Raw genomic sequence first — 17,881 nt, forward strand, 5'->3', positions numbered from 1 at the left:
AGATGTGAGCAGCGCTTCGACAAAAAGAGCTCAGGAGGATGACCAAGGTGGGGAGTAGCAGTAAGGGAGTTCGAATCAAGAAAGAGGAGGAGGATGCAGCTCTAGCATCTGCAAGACAGTAGGAGGTTCAGAAAAGGAAGAAGAAAGATATCTCCAAGGTCAAGTGCTTCAATTGTGGGGAGTTGGGACATTATGCATCTCAGTGCCCCAAGAAGAAAGGCAAGGGAGAAGCTTCTGACTCAAAGGTAGCTCCAGCAAAGGCGGGCAAGGATGTCGAAACTGATGACGATTGTGCCATAAGTGCTCATGCACCTCTAGAAAAGAGGTGGGGAGACATAGAGTTGTAGTCAAAAGGACTACAAAAGAGGGGCAGGATCCTTGAGGTGCCCAAACTATTGGATCACATCTAGCTACGGGAGCCCTTAATGACAGTAGCATGATGACAGGTGTCGGGTGGAGCAAGGTGTGATGGAGCGGCAAGGCAGTGCTAGAGTGCAGAATTCTGTAGCAGCGCAGTAGAGGTTGCAACAGTGCGAGAGGCACAAAGGTGTTTGCAGCAGAGGGAGCACAGGATAGCAACAGAGGTGGCTTCAGCGTCACGAGGCTTCCAGACTGACCGGGATGTCAGTGGTTGGGTGAAGTCAGTTACTTACTTCTCGGTAACTGAGTTTCAGTGTAGTAGTTAGCAGTGGCAATGCTATGGGCAGCATGATGCAGCATGTTGAGAGGGAGTTGCAGTACAGATGTAGCAGTGGAAGTGGCAGTGTCATGGGCAGCAGTACAGGAAGCAACAGTGCAGTGGATGTGGGGCAGCAAGCCAAGCATCAACACAGGTACCGATGCGGAGGATCAGTGTTGTTCTATGGTGAAGCATTACTATAGCACATTCCTCGCTAAGAGGGAGTGTTTTTTTTTGTAGCATCGGATGTGTTCTAGCCATGAAATTTGGTGGAGAGGCTAAGGCACATGAGATCTCCAAGACCCAAAAATTGTTTGGAGAAATTCCACCCAGATGAAGAGATATTAAAATAATTAATATTTTTAATGGGTCCCTAAGTCTAAACTTAGGAAAATTAAAATATTAATGTGTATTAATATAAAATGGGTGAGAAAGTTCTAAGAGACGAGGATCAGGCTAGATCTAATCTTAGCCATTGATTAGGGACTTAATCTCAACCGTTGAATCGTCAACAGGAGGCTTGAGGGTCAGTTGGAGATACACCAAGAGAGATCAAGAATTCGATTTTTTGGGGTTGGGTTTGTTGAGGAAATCGAGTTAGAGATCAGTTGCAGTGAGGGGCAGTTCAGCAAGGGATTTCGATCCAAGGCTGAAGAATACATATCAAAGAGGCAGCAAAGTGCTGGAAGAGGCAACGCAGAGCCTAGGAGGGCTGACGCAGAGGCTAAGGAGGCCAGCGCAGAGGACACAGAGGGTCGTAGAGGCTAACGCAGAAGCCGTAGAGGCTAACGCAAAAGTCGAAGAGGGATTCAAAGGCAGCGCTGGGAGTGTCTGTGGGGCAGACTGGGAGCTGATCAGCTGACGCAGAGCCGAGGAAGGGTGACGCAGTTCCTGAAGGGTGACACAATTCTAGAGGAGTGCTTGGAGCAACTTTCGCTGTCCAGCACAAGGAACAACTGGAGTCACTGTGGGATTGTTCATCTGGTTGTTGATTCGTCGGAATATTTGTCTCCGGATAGAGGTACTACTGCCAAGGATATTCTCTGAAGGGTGAGCCATTTCTAGCACCCTAGTTGTATTCAGAAATTTGCTTAATAATAAAACCCTCATATATGCTGCACCGGTTTTCCTAAATTGGGTTTTTTCGGGGACGATTGTCCAAAAATAACGGTGTCCCTTGTGTTGTCTTAGTTTATTTCAGTTTTTGATCTGTGTATTTGTGAACGTTGCAATTGTATTTACTTCGATGTTTATCTTATTAAATAACTTGTAAATGTAAAAAACAAGTAGGAGATAGTAAACCAGATATTGCAGTAGGGGTTTCTGATGTGTTAGATTCAGGAATTTTCACAATTATTTTCTCTAGAATTGGAGGAAAGAATTTCAAAGAGAGTTATTAATGAAACTGAGCCTTGGTTGTTCTTGAAGTTTTTGGGCACAAAGGCCAGAGTGTTGAATTCTCGTAGTATTCTGGAGTTAGGTACCGAGGTTGTCCCCAGTTCCGTAGGAAGGAATCGGTCATTTTGTAATGGGAGCGGATTTGGAGCTACAGCATCTCAGGATCGACTTCATTCACGAAAACCAGGTAGGTGTCTATGTATTAGATTGATAAATTCTTACTTAAATTGTAGTTGCTAAATTTGGATGTATTTAGGAAATTAAATACGAAATAATAATTGGTTTAAGCTTTGCTTCAGAATTCTGCATTTTAGGTACCAGAGTATTACACTTATTTTATTATTATTTTAATCACTTGGTATTTTTTCCCTCTTTTAATTTTAAAATGGTCACTTCCAACCATCTCATTCTGTAGATCTTCTCGTTTCAGTTCTAACGAGCTATTACACTAAGGTGTTCTGTTAAGTATTTCTCCCAAAATGCCACCTTAAGCGTAATCAATTGAGTTAGGCCCAATAATAACCCTATTTTTCGAAAGTTGTTGGAATGCAACGGAACGAAAAGCAAGTTGTGTGGATGATGGAATATGCCAAGCGAATGCCATCGGATCCCATAGAAACTCCTCAAAACCCAATGAAACACCTCCAGAAGCCCTTGGGCCCACTAATGGAGTAAACATGCTCCTGTGAACTCACTGCCTCCGACCCTGGAAGTCCATCCTGACCATGCCATAAGGGAAACCAGAAAAAGAACATGACATCGGCCTCGGATGTTAGGAGGAGCACTTGCTCATCTACTCCCCCAAGGATCATGCAATTTGATTTCCCGATGGTTCTGGAGGACCCATACAAGGAGAGATTGCATTTCTCACCTCCCTCACCATCGGCCATTAGATTCGAGAGATGTCGACCCCATTGGCTTCATCTTGAGCTCCCCTCTCACTTTTCTAGAGTTGCACAGTCCAGCAGCAGACATACTTTGCATTTCTCAGTTTTGGTCATCTCATATGACTTTATACATTCGCTATTTGTACTTTTGTTTCATGTCAGTTCTATTTTAGTAATATCCTAGTCTTATTAGCTTTGGAGTTACAATGGAGTTGCATTTGCACTCCCACATGTCTTGTACTTATACTGGATGTATCCTTTAGTCCCATTGACCTACTCTTGTAGTCAACCGAGGACATTAATAAAATTATCTTATCTTATATTATCTTAGGTTTCTATATATCTATTATACATGGCTATAAATGTCGAACAAAGAACTACAGGGTAGGACAACAACCCAGATTTCAAATCTTCAAGAAGCACTCCAAGAATACTAAATTGCCAGCACTATGATTGGTGCAATTCCTTTAACTCCCACGCTTCATTGGTGCAATTCCTTAATTCCCACATTTCATTAGTGCCAGTGTTACTGTTGGGTAAACTAAAGACTACAAAAAATGACTCAATGCTATTTATTCGATGTCTGGAACAGTGGTAAAAAGGGACTGGTTCTTTTTATCAAAGAGAAGAATCTCTATAAGAAGCATCAGAAATCCTCAAATGCATGGGGAGGTTCTGTCCTAGACTTTGAGAATAGATAACACATAAATTTCAACAGCCACTATGACATTTTGGGATTTCAATTGATAGATGAGCAGCAAGGCAACATGGGAGGACTATCTCAAGGTAGAAAACACTTCGTTAATGTGAGAAACATCACCAAATCAATCCATCCTTTGGGATTCTATCATTTTATACAGCACAGTAAGTTTCTTTTGTTCTACATAATATAATGAAAGAAAAATATTCCAGGTCTGATTGTACCTTACGGCGCCCATAGTAGCATCCATCAGGTTCGATATTGTGGAAAAAGTCCAACTTCAATAAACATCCATTCTTTTTGTCATAAAATAGCCCTCTTATAGGGAACTCAGGATCATACTGAAACTGTAAGCAGCTTTCGGGATATCTGTGCTGCAATAGCCATATCCAGATCAAAAAATTTATTAGTCGTAGAAAACAAATATAAATAATTACACTGTTTATTCTTAATTAGCATTACAATTATTTTTATGACATATTACAAATCTTCATTAGCCAAAATTTAAACTGCAGATAAGGGAAAATCTACAAATAGACTTTTTCACTTGCTAGACGAGTCATATGCACAAGCTATGAACTCGTTTACCTCTTTGACAATATGCTCCTTTGCAAGATCATAGATTAATGTTTGTAAGTTGCCACTGTAATGAATCAATGTATAATCATAATCAAATCCATATACTTCAAGTTGATCCAATCTTAGGTTGTCATTTGCATACACACCTGAAATTCAAAGCAAACAAAAACAAAATGGCTAAGATAGACAATATATAACAGAAACAAGTTGGTATTAGAAGCAATACAATTTGAATTGCCTTATCTGGAATACCACAGCTCGAAAAATGACTAGATTGCAAAGCATTTATTTTCTAGACTTAAACAAGTTTAACAGAAAAAGTGTAAAAGAAGCACATGCATTCATTTGGATGTCAATGTCTAAATAAAGTTATATACACGTCAAAGATGCAGAAAAACCAAATGATTTGTCCAGCAAGTTGAATTCCTTGCAAGAAGTCTTCAATGTAACCAAGGTCCTTCATTTGAAAAACCACTCATACAACTTAAGAATGGGTGAAAGTGAATTAGTTACAAATCACTTTATCAAACTTAGAGAGATAAGAGATCATTTAATTGCAGTTAATAATAGAATGATAACTGTGATTTAACTAAATTGTGCTTAAGAGTTTACCTCAATCCTTTTAAATATTCATTACATCATCTAGAGCCAAAGAGTTGACTCTTGACAAACTTGGGGGATTGTTTTTGCAGCAGTAACAGAGGAGACAACTTTACAATAATAACGGAGCTTCATGGTTCATGGCAAGTCATTACAGCAACACCCAAGGGAAAAGCATTACAATACATTGACCAGATAGGAGGCAAAAGCAGAGGTCAAAGACAAAGCAATACAAAATAAGAAGACTCAAAAAAGGCAACACCACCTCAAGTAAATTGTGTTTTTATTGTGGAAAGCCCGGTCATTTTGGAAGTGTAGAATTAAAGAGCATGATCTAGCACAGTCCTAAGAAGAAAAGACATCGTGTGTTTGCAGCAAAGACAAAAGGAAACAGGAAACAAAGCCTTGACCAGAAAGGAGGCAAATGTGAAGGTCAAAAACAAGGAAATGCAAAGCAAAGACTTAATAAAAGGTCAACAACAGATCAAGTAAAGACATCTGCTTTTATTGTGGCAAACCCAGTGATTATGATACGTATACAATTAAAAAGCATGATTTAGCACAAATTCAGAAGAAAAGGCATGCAGGTCCACACAGTGGGTACTCCACATAATAATTGTTAGATTTTTACCTGTTTAGCTCAATTAGTTGTCTCCACTGCACCAGAGGCACACAGTGGGTCTGTACAGCAGTCTGCCCGTGTTCCTCTGTGCAGCAGAGTGTGAGGGAGGCACAGTTATATAGGGGAGTAGAAGGCACATGCATGTGTGATATCCCTTTCAAATCCTTAGAAGCAAACAGGGGTGAGCCATAGCTTATCCAGATCCCATGGGCAAGACAGAAAAATAAAGGGGTCACCATAGTAAAATAAATAATAATTGGATAAAAAGTCACTTTAGAAAACTAAAGTGACCCATGATTTTTGCTTACTGCCTGTTACCGCTCAAACTAGCAGGGGTCCTAAAAGGGGATCCTTGGAGGGCTACTACCAGGTTAAGGGCAACAAATGGAGCAATAGCCCACTATCACCTCAGCTAAGGCTCCCTGCTCTTTACGGACTTTCACCGATGGAAGGAGACCTGTTATGATGAGGATCACTAAATGGATAGGCCAATGATAGGGTGAGCACTAAGGGGTGATCCTAGAAGTCTATTCACAAGAGAGGCTCAAATATGTGGCTTGCTTGCTTTGGAGGCAAGGTTTAAAGCTCTCAAGGAAGGGTTTAAGGGGAATTTCAAGGCTTAGGTTTAGGGTATGTATCTTATAATGGAGGTTCCTAGGCCTTGAAATTCTTGTGAAAGCTTGGATTCCTAGTGATCCCTGAAGAATTCCCTTAATAGTGTATGGGACCACACATGACCAAGTGGACCCGGGGGCAGGTCAAGGGGCTAGTGTTTAGCAACCAATGATATGCTTGACCTTATTCTGGAGGGGGAAAGGAACCAAAGAAAGAATTTTTAATGCAAGACAATGTGAGGGTCCCAATGAGGCTTCTAGCCTAAGGAAACCAAGGGCAAGATTCAATCTCGAGGCTAGGGCTTGAGATATCTCAAAATCCCACCGTTAGAATTTGTTCAAAATTGGAGGACACCTAGGAGACACACCAACGCAGTAGGGGCCAAGAGATCAAACCTTTTTGATGGGTGGTTTGCAAGATAAATGATGCCCTATGAGACCTAATTGACTAGGCCTAGAAAAGGAGGGAGTTGGATGAGAACGGTTTAAGATGATCACCTTTGGGTGGACCAGTGCCTAATCCTTTGAAGAGAAATGGAGTTAGGTAGAATTATGACTATGGACCTTCAAATTTTCTAGGTCAAGGAGGTCTCAAAGACAACTTTGCTTGGCACTTGGGCAGCAGCAAAAGCAGCTTCAAAGACTTTATACTTCGTTTTGCAAGATAAATGGCTTATCAAGATCAATTTCAATAATGAAACATCCCTAGGAACATTCATTCATTATACATGAAGCATTCACTATCCAGAAACAAAATTTCCACAACTTCGCATAAGAGATGCAGCAAATAAGCCCTAGTATAGCGAAATCCCAGCAACAATGTATGTGACAGAATTAGAAAGAAAGAATAGCATTGAAATGTACTTACATGTATAAGAATATATCCAACCGTCCAAAAAAACTTGCCATCAAGAAGCTCCAAGGCATATGAAAATTATCCAAATATCAAAATTCATTCCATGCTCCAAAATCCGTCCTCCAAGAAGGATAGTGAAATTCTCAAGAGAGACACAAGTCCAATCCAAGTGATGATGCTAAAATGAATTCACATCACTTGTATTTATACACTTCTAATCATAGTTTTAAAATTCGGCCGTTTCGGTTTGATCCGTTTTGTTGCCCTCGGGAGTGACTCGGTAGAAGAAACGGCTCGTTTGGCCGAGTCAGCCATGACTCGGCCGAGTCATGGCTGACTCGACCAACTCGGCCGTTTCCATGCTGACTCGACCGAGTCACAAACAGTGGCCTGTAACCCCAGTAAAACAGTGATTTAACAATTTTTTAATGATTTTTTAAGGTGTTTGCTGATTGGTTTGGACTCCAATGTGTTTTATGAATTAGTTAAATGTTATTTGGGGTCCATTTTCCCCTCCCAAACCCTATTTAACACACTCAAATGCTCTCTACTATTGATATGCTATTCAAATTTCATGATAATGTTAAATTCTTAAAGTAAAAGTGACATTCTCCTTGATCTTCATTTTCATCCTTTTACTTAAATTTTTAACATTACCATGAAATGACTCAGGATGTTTGAGAGTGGTTTCGGCCTCATTGGATTTCATATGGAGAAAGTAGAATTTTAGATTTCATTCAAAATCCAGCAGACTTATCAGTTTTTCAGGATTTCAGGATTGGAGGATTGCAATGTTTCCATTGAATGTTGTCATGTATTAGGGTATGGAATTCGTATTTAATCAAGAGCACCAATCCCTCTATGTACCTTGATGTTAGTGACATTGGTTGTCAAACTCCTCTGGGATTTGCTCCCAAACCAGGAGCTTCTGAAAATGTCACTCCCGCTCCCGTTTTCGCTCTCGTTCCCCACTTTCGCTCCTGCTCCCAAGTAACACTAAGCCAGATGATGTTGGCAACTCTAGCAGTAGCCAGTAGTACTAGTCACAAACTTTTGTTGTAGAGGCCATTTATAGCCTCCTTGGTTATGTGTTTTTGTTTTGATCTCTAAATCATCATCGTTATGTATTGGACAATGCACTGGGTGCCATTTTGATATAATGGATATATTCATGAGCCTACTTTGATCATATGTTGTGTTCTATCTATATTCTAATGTTGTGTGTTTGGAAACATGAATGAAAATCTTTAAAATTATGTGTTTTTATAAAAAATAAATATTTAATGTATTTTTTACAACGACCGAGTCATTGAAATCGAGCCGGTCGAGTCGATACCGAGTCGGAGTCGGAGTCGACCCTTGGCCGAGTCGGAGTCGGAGTCGGAGTTTTAAAACTATGCTTCTAATGAGTTTAATTTAGCTAATTAAGCCTACATTAGCCCCTAGAATAAAATAATTTGCAATATAACTAACTTTTGGTGGCAAGCACACCAAACTTGCTCATAAACAAAAGAATAAGCCTCCCAATAGGTCAAATGATCAATAATACATGTTGGGCCTTCTAAGAAGCCTGATGAAGTCCATAAGTGCCACAATGATGAGTTGGACTTCCAAAAGTAGTGGACAAGGGGTTGGCCCCTTGTTCTCCAAATAATAAACATGTGGTGCTCCAATGGGTGTGAGGGCACACAAGTAACCTCATGGGTCTCTAAGTAGACCGAGATGCCTATAAACCATCTGTAAGGGCTCAGATGATGGTGTAAGTGACGCCACATCAACATACAAGTCCTGGGTCATCTGCCAAATGCATGGTACAACTGTGGGGTAGGCTAGGCAAAGGTAAACCAAGTGCATATTCCTTGTCCAATAGGTGAATCTCGAGTTCGGTGTTCAAATTTCTAAGTCTATTCATTAGAAATTTAATCTGTATTCTTCTAGTTTATTTCTTCTACTTGTTAATCTCGAACAAGTTATTTAAAACATATAAATAACGAAATAAACACAAGACAATCTCAACATCTACAGATGAACAGCTGATAGAAAACAAACACACAAGTGACACCGTTAGTTTTGGACAAATGTCCCTGGGAAAACCCAATGAAGGAAACTGGTGTAGCTATTCTAAGGGTTTATTATTATGCAGTATTTCCTTGAGTGCCAAACTAGCTCACCCGAAGGAAACTGGGTGCCAAACTAGCTCACCCGACAGAGGAAAAACAACCAACAGTAATACCTCTCTATTCAGAAACAGGTATTCTGAAAACCTGTCCCAAGAAACCCTCTCCAGCAACTCTGAAGCACTGCATCAGCCTCTTGTTGCTCTGCGTCAACCTCAGAACCCTTTGGGTCATCCCTTTGAGGCACTGTGCAGCCTATGGGACCCTTTGCGTCACTCCTACTGCCTTCTGCGTGGATGACGTAGGCCCTCTGGCCTCTGCGCTATCTCTGCTACGCTCTGCATGGCCTACTCTCGTTGTTGCTTCTCGCTCTCTGCCTCTGCGCTGGTCTCTCGGCACTATCTCTGCCTCTCTATCCAATACTCACTGCCCCTCGTTGTTGATCATTGGTTCGACTCTGCTTAGCAACCCCGCTCTAGCAAATCGAATGACTGATCACTCTAGTGTGTTCTCCAACTGACCCTCAAGCCTCCTCTTATACTTTTCCTGTTGGTCCTTCAACGGCCGAGATTAAATCTCTAATCAACGGCTAAGATTAGATTTGGTTTGATCCATGACTTTTGGAACCTTCTAACCCAGTTTTATATTAATACCAATGTTACATTAATCGTTATTGGGATTAAATCGGCACAAGGAAAAAATCGGAAAAAATCTTTAAAATCGGGAAAAAATCGTAACATACAAAAATATTCATTTTTTTTCAATTTTTTTAATATCTAAAGCATCTACAACATAAAATAAATACATTAACACATAAATATGATAAAATAACTAATATATAAGATGTTTAATATCATTTCTAGTGCTACATCACACATAACAATGAATCATGTCCTGAATAGTAAGTCCTGACTCATGATATCAACAAAAAATATAATAATATATCTCATGAGTCATAATGTCATATAATATGAAATGAACCAAATAACTAAAGTCTAATACTATTGATTTCCTTTGCCCCTCTTGCAAGAAAATGCAATAGCTTTCCCTTTCCCTCTAGATGTAGATGTCGGTGGAGTTGGCAGTGGACTCTGCTGTGCTCTAGAAGCTGAAGAACTAGGAGTAGGAGCTACAGGAGGTAGACCACGTCCTCTACTGGTGGCAGGGGTAGCCCGGGTAGGTGGTGTCACCTCCTCCTCCTGTTGCTCTGCCTCCTCCTCCTCCTCCTCCTCCTCCTCCTCCTCCCCCTCCACTATCTCCTGCACTAACCAATCATTAGCAAACTCCATGAGAGGCCTCTCAGCCTCAACCCTCCATGCAGCAGTGGTGTCAATCCCATCCAATGAGATGGCCGACATATCAGGTGTCCTCTCAAGTTGCCTCACCCACAATCGAAGATTGTAGTAGGCGTAGACCATGTCATTAAGTCGCTGGGAGTCCAGACTCCAACCTGTACAAAGATCATGAAATAATAATTATTAAAAAAATAGATTGTTTAATGAATTCAAAAAATTATTTGGAAATTTGCAATATTTTAAGTGTTAACCTGCTGCACTTCTTGTTGTGTATTTTTTCAAATACACTCTAGTTGCGCTCACATCCTAAGGAGGAGCTACATGTTTGGCTGAGGATTCGAATGGCAAGCTTTTGCAAAACAGGTACCCTAACACCATACATTCTCCACCATGCATCTACAACAAAATTACAAATAAAATTTTAAATAAACATAAGAAAAAAAATGAAATTTGAAAGTTGAATCAAAGTATGAAGTTATGAACTTGAAGAGACAATGAAATTTGAAACAAACTAAAAAATAATTGGCATTTTAGTCGTCATATTAGTCACAGCCATGTCAAAGCCAAATGTGCCACCTGACACCCTGTATGTCTCAATTTCTTTGGAGATTTCAAGTACGTTCTGCTGGAGATCGTACCATCCTCTGAACATAGGTTAAGAATCCATCCATGATCTCAACATCAAATACGAACCCACGTGTAAGAAAATGCGGGGTTCAAGTAGATCCCTACAGCATGAATGGGACGATGGAGTGTGTTGTTCCATCGTTCATCAATCACTTCCCATAGGAGGAGTTGTCTCTGAAACCCCTCATCTCCCTTATCATCATAGTAGGCCCGAATGGATTCTTTCGCCCTGTCCATGGCCTCATACAAATAGCCCATTGCGGGCTTCTCACCATCAACTAATCGAAGAACCTTTACCAAAGGTTCAGTAACAGTGCACACCTCCTGCACTCCCGCCCAGAAGTCTTCCTGGTATGAAACTAGTCTGCATATGGCCTCTCCCTCTGGTTTGCGGCTCATTGTCAAAGCACGCCACTCCTCTGAAAGAAACATTCTCTTCACATCCCACATAGAATTCAAGAGGGATTGAAGAGATATGAAACTGGTGGCAAACCGTGTAATGGCGGGGCGCACCAACTCTTTGTTGTTGGTGAATTTTCTCATCAAGCTAAGCACAGATGTATGATTATATATAAATTTTGTAATGCTTTTTGATGAGTCAACAATATCTTTGACAAAAGGAAATTTTTCCTATGTCCTCCAACATCAAATCAATACAATGTGCAGCACAAGGTGTCCAAAATAAAGTAGGATGCCTCTCCATAAACATCCTGCCAGCAGCAACATAATTTGCAGCATTGTCCGTTATGACTTGGACAACATGTTCTGCACCCACCTCCAAAATAAACACATCTAGCAAATTACATAAAGTTTTTGTATCTTTGATATGTGCAGATAAGCAGATGCATCAACAGATTTCATAAACATAGTCCCCTTGGGACAACTAACCAAGAAGTTTATAAGGGTTCTCCCCTTTTGGTCAGTCCAACCATCTGACATCACAGTGCATCCTATTTGTGCCCATGATTCCCTAAACTCCTCCAATCCTTTGGTGCAGTCAACCTTTTCATTTTGAAGAATCCGGCCTCTAAAGTCATGATAAGAAGGGATTTTGTACCCTGGGCCAACAGTTGCAATAGCATCAACAACAGGCTGGAAAAATGGATTATTCCTTACAATGCTGAAAGGAATATCACTCCAAAGGAGAAATTTGGCCAACAACTTGTCAGCTTGTTCTTTCTCAGTTTTTTTAATCATTGAAGTGATAGATGGCTGTGAACCAGGCGAGGTTTTAGGAACAAAAAAAGATGAGGCAGCTACTGGGTTGGTTGATGCTGAAGTAGAGCCAGTGCCACTTCCTTATTCACCTGACTTTGTTAGTTGCTTCTTCATTTCTGCTTTGGCCTCTCTAGTGTGCTCTATATTTTCCAATGATCTCATGGCTCTTCGGATGATTTCCGGATTTGTATTTGAGCAAGGCCCTACATCAAATCCAGGGATTTGTGCAAGGTGATACTTCAATTTGTACACCCCCCCCCCCCGACATATGCTGCCCACACAACTTGCAAGACAAGTTCATTCTATCAATCCCTCCATCAGGGTCACCAAATTCCCACAGAGGGTCCAATTTCCTTGGCATGTTTGACTTTGAACTTTGAACTTGAAGTTGAATGGTGATTCGGTGAACCTATGGCAAAATAACTATAAGGATTACAATTTACAAGTTACAAACTTACAATTTACATTGTACAAAAATTAAAAAAAAATTACATACATGAGTAACATAAGTTATAACAAAAGTAAAAGTTAAAACACATGGAATTTTTGACAATTTAAGAAATTTTAACAAACAAAATGAAAAATCAAATGACAAAAACCCCATCAAGATTCAAATCAATTCAAAAATATTTGATAACCCATTGAATTCTTTTGATAAACAATGGGTTATCTAGATTCCAAACCCAACCAAAAACATAGAAAAAAAACCAAAACAAAGCTACAAAACACAAAATGTTGGTGCCCATACCGGTTTGATGGAGAAAATTCGTCTCCTCCTTAGCTCTCACTCTGTTTTTCTCCTCCAATCAGCGGATTCAGCTCCGTTTTTCTCCTCCAAGTCTCCAAAACCCCGTCGCTGCCGGCGTGCCTCTCTCTGCTGTGCAAATGAATTATAAAAATCGTGTTTTTTTGTTATATAACGCGCTGCCGGATAGACCCACGATTTTTTGAGGTCGAATCGTGATTTTTTCATAAAAATTACTGAAAAAAATTTGCGATTTAATCGGCCGATAATATCACCGATTTGAAAAAATCGCAATTTTCCGATTTAATCGCGATTAGTGCAACACTGATTAATACCCATTAATATTTTATTATTCCTAAGGTTAGAGTTAGGAACTCCATTAAAAATATTAATTATTTTAATATCTCCCAAATCGGTTAGAATCTGCCCAAACCATTTCTGGGTCTTGGAGATCGCATGTGCTTTAATCTCTCCACCAATTTTCATGGCTAGAGCACATCCGATGCTACCCCAAATCAAAACTCCCTCTTAGCGAGGATTGTGCTCTAGTAATACTCCACACTAAGCATCACTCTGATTATACGGCACTAGTACCTGTGCTAATGTCAGGGCTCCCTACCCAACATCCTCTGCACTACTGCATCTTGTACTGTTGCCCATGGCCCTACCACTGTTGCATCTTGTACTGTTGCCCATGGCCCTACCACTGCTGCATCCGTACGACAGCGCCCTCTACATCTGTGTTGTTGTTGGTCCTTTCTCCCAACACTACATCTGCACTGCAACCCCCTCTCATTACGCTGCATCATGCTACTGCATATTGTTACTGCACTGCAACTCAGTTACTGAGAAGTAAGTAACTGATCCACCCAACTATTGACATCCCTATCAGGCTAGAAACACTCCCAATGTTGGGCTCTCTCTGCCGCTATCACGTGCTCCCTCTACTACCTCTACACTGTTGCAACAACTCCCTGCATCTCGCACCGTTGCAAACCCCTCTGTGCCATCCTGCATTGTTGCAACCGTCTTTGTGCCTCTCGCACTGCTGCATCCTGCTAGCCTTGTGCTGCCCGAGGACTCTTGCACTATAGCACTCTCTGTCGCTTCATCCGCATCCGTTTCTACCAACATCCGCCAGTCTTGCTACTCTCCCTTCGGGGCTCCCGTAGCAAGGTATAATCCAAGATGTTGGGTACCTTAAGGATCCTACCCCTCATCGCTTGTAGTACTCCTGACTACAGCTTGATGTCTCCCCACCTCTTCTCTAGAGGTACATGAGCACTCATGGCACAATCGTCATCCTCCTCGACCTCCTTCTCTGCCTTCGCTAGCGCTGCCTTAGAGTCAGACGCCTCTCCCTTACTCTTCTTCCTCGGACACTGCTTCGCATAATGACCCAGTTCCCCACAGTGGAAAAACTTGACCTTGGAGAGGTCCTTCTTCTTCCTCTTCTCTTGCTTTCCTGCAGATGCCAGAGCTGCATCCTCTTCCTCTTCCTTCTTGATCCGGACTCCTTTGTTGCTACCTCCCACCCTGTTCAACCACCGGATCTCCTCTTAATGAAGAGTCGCCCACAATTCTTCCCAATCTGGAAGATTCGCCCTGCCCAGTATGCTCTGGACAAATGTCTCCTACTCCTCGGAGACTGTGTTAAGCGCTGTCCTTACCATCATCTCCTCATCCGGCGTGGCCCCTATGGAAGTCAATTGGTCCCAGATCTCCTTCAACCGATCGAGGAAGTGATCTATCTACTCCCCCTTCTGCATCTGGTATGACCGTAGTTGATTCTCAAGTAACATCTTCCTCTACATGGAAGTATGTTGGTACAACGTCTTCAAGGTGTCCCACATTTCCTTTGTCATCTCCTTCTTAGCAATATGTTGGACCACATGATCCTTGACCCCATCAAGGATGATGCATTTTGCCTTTGCCATTGCCTCCTCGTACTTCTCATTAGCTACCGAGTCAACTGGGATAGCCATTGTTCTCAAGGAGAAGCCCTTGATGCGATGTCTATCTAGAATGGACAAGATCCTGGCCTTCCAGACCACAAAGTTGGACACCCCGTCCAGCCTATCTTGATCCCTCAGTCCATTCACGGCCATCTCTCTGCTCTTCTATCGACTCCTCCGAGTCTCTCTTCTTCCCTCTAGAAGTTCTCCTTTTGACTCCTACTGAGTCTCTATACTTCCCGCCTGGAAGTTCTCTGCTAGACTCCATCTGAGTCCTGATTTCCCTTCTGGAAATCCTCCTGCCAATCGTCAAGTTGCACCTCTCCGATCTTTTGTGCAGCCGCAACACTGATCTGGATTCCTTGGCTAGAAATTCACCTCAGTAGCAATTCCTTCTACCTTGGTTTTTCCCTGTTAGGTATTGTTCTGACCACAATACCCCACCAGCTTCGCTCCCACAAACTGTCCACAGCTTCCTATGCCCTAACAACTGAAGGACTAAGCCTCTAGGCTCTGCGCAGTCCCAGCACTGGCCAAAACAGCTCCCTCTGCCACTGCATCAACCCTCTTGGTCTCTGTGTGAGCCTCTTTCTTACCTCCTCAGCCTCTGCGTTGGCCTCTCTCTGGCCCGGTCTGATGACGAAGTGCCTCTGCGTCAACCCTTCTTCTGTTGCTTCTGCAAGGATCAGCTTCTGTCAATCGGAACAGTTGATTATGCTGCAAATACTCTGCTTAGCTTATGCCTTCAGCTTTCCTGTGATCTGCAACCACGCTCTGATACCATGTTGAAATTTCTAAGTCTATCCGTTAGAAATTTAATATGTATTCTTCTGGTTTATTTCTTCTACTTGTTAATCTCAAACAAGTTATTTAAAACATATAAATAACGAAATAAACACAATACAATCTCAACATCTATAGATCAACAACTGAAAGAAAACATACACACAAGTGACACCGTTAGTTTTGGACAAATGTCCCTGAAAAAACCCAATGCGGGAAAATCTGTGCCAAACTGGCTCACTCGACAGAGAAAAAACAACCGGTAGTAATACCTCTCTATTTGAAAACAGGTATTTAGAAAACCTATCCCACGAAACCCTCTCCAGCAACTCTGAAGCACTGCATCAGCCTCCTGCTCTGCGTCAGCCCTCTGAGGCACTGCAGAGCCTCTGGTACCCTCTGCATCACTCCTGCTGCCTTCTGCGTGGATGACGCAGGCCCTATGGCCTTTGCACTATCTCTACTAGGCTCTGCGTGGCCTGCTCTTTGCTGCTTCTCGCTCTCTGCCTCTACACTGGTCTCTCGACACTATCTCTGCCTCTCTATCCAGTCCTCACTGACTGATCACTCTGGTGTGTTCTCCAACTGACTCTCAAGCCTCCTCTTATACTTTTCCTGTTGGTCCTTCAACAGTCGAGATTATATCTCTAATCAACGGCTAAGATTAGATTTGACTTGATCCATGAATTTTGAAACCTTCTAACCCAGTGTTATATTAATACCCATTAATATTTAATTTTTCCTAAGTTTAGACTTAGGAACTCCATTAAAAATATTAATTATTTTAATATATCCCACACCGGTTAGAATCTGCCAAACCATTTCTGGGTCTTGGAGATCTCATGTGCTTTAGCCTCTCCACCAATTTTCATGGCTAGAGCACGTCCGATGCTACCCCAAATCAACACTCGGTGCTCGAGGGATAAGAGCATGATGTGTAAGGTATAGCAGTGGATATCCCCTTTAAGGCGGGGCAGTTCATTGCCCACCAGGGGTTGCGACAATCATGGGTTCCTGAATGATAAAGGAGGCTCATCTTGGGCCTATAGGAACCAAGGTGATGGCCATGATAATGGGGTAGAGCTCATGTATTGGCTTTTGCCCATGTGCTAAATGTCTTTGTCCCAGCCATCTTTTGCATTTTGTGGTACATTTTCCTGTTGAATGTGGCCAATTATGCTATTACTTTTCTTTTCAGCTGCATCAACCTCTGTGGCATCATTCCAGACCCGACCCAAGGTGTGGGCAAGGGGAGAGAGGAGGCTAACCCTATGTGGACCTAGTGGAGCAATGCTAAATGGGGTTACAATGAGCAGAAGGGGAGTGATATATGTGGATAAGGGAGTGGGACCACACAACCAAAATCTGGGTTTCCCATGTACTACCATCCCTAAAGCCCAAAGATCAGTAAAAGAGATCCCACAGGACTAGGGTCCAAGGTTAACATCCAAAAGAGGTCTAGGAGAGAATAGCACAGACCTAGCCCACTCTTTCCATCGAATCCCCCCATTAATCCATGCCCAAAAGTATCCATGATAAGCAAACTACAATACTCAATTACCAAATGATAAGTCATACCTTTGGGTTCGGAAGACCCACCTTCAAACATACGATCATGATAGATGGGGGAGTGTTAAGTTATGGTATGTTCTATGCTTATAACAATTTACTTCTTTTTCTTATTATATCCCACAGATTAGCAATCACATGTACATAAAGTAAAGTGCAGATAGAACATTAAACGATTGACTGAAAACAAGCCAAAACAAGAGACACAAGATGTGGCAGCTAGCCAGGGACAAACCCCACAATGTGTGGGGAAACCCTTTGATCAAATCTTATTTTATCTTCAATAATTCAGCAGAGAGAAATAGTACAATAAATCTGATTTATATCAGCAGTAGCAAACCCTAGATCAGCAGCATCAACATTAGTGGCTTCATCATCAAACTAGGGCAGACAATATCTCACAAACCGACCGTCGGATCGGCTTGATTCCACCACCAAAAATTGCGGCTTCCAGAGGAGGTTCAAATGAACCTACAGCGCAGTTCAAATGAGGAGATCTTCTAGTCCACGCAGGTCAAACTTTACTTCTGCAGTTGCAGTTTCAGTTTCAACAGCTTCCGGCTTCAAACTAGGGCAGTCGATATCTTGCAAACCGTCCGTCAGATTGACTTGATTCCACCACCAAAAGTTGTGGCTT

At 41.8% G+C, this 17,881-nt stretch overlaps 1 protein-coding gene across 3 annotated transcripts in view; it reads right to left on the reverse strand.

Annotated features, from left to right (window-relative positions):
• Positions 1 to 17,881, reverse strand: part of LOC149138115 (HAD-superfamily hydrolase, subfamily IG, 5'-nucleotidase) — a 619,402-nt gene that overhangs the window by 578,974 nt on the left and 22,547 nt on the right. For all 3 annotated transcript variants that reach the window (XM_089449021.1, XM_089449020.1, XM_089449019.1), the window contains 2 exons: positions 4,253 to 4,389; positions 3,889 to 4,038 (listed from right to left, as the gene is read on the reverse strand). In XM_089449021.1, the coding sequence (XP_089305147.1) occupies positions 3,889 to 4,038; positions 4,253 to 4,389 (287 nt within the window). The remainder of the gene's footprint in view (positions 1 to 3,888; positions 4,039 to 4,252; positions 4,390 to 17,881) is intronic.

This window comes from Pinus tabuliformis, chromosome X, assembly GCF_031772625.1.
Source record: "Pinus tabuliformis cultivar Carrire ecotype Pingquan chromosome X, CPIR1, whole genome shotgun sequence".
Classification (NCBI taxonomy): Eukaryota; Viridiplantae; Streptophyta; class Pinopsida; order Pinales; family Pinaceae; genus Pinus; species Pinus tabuliformis.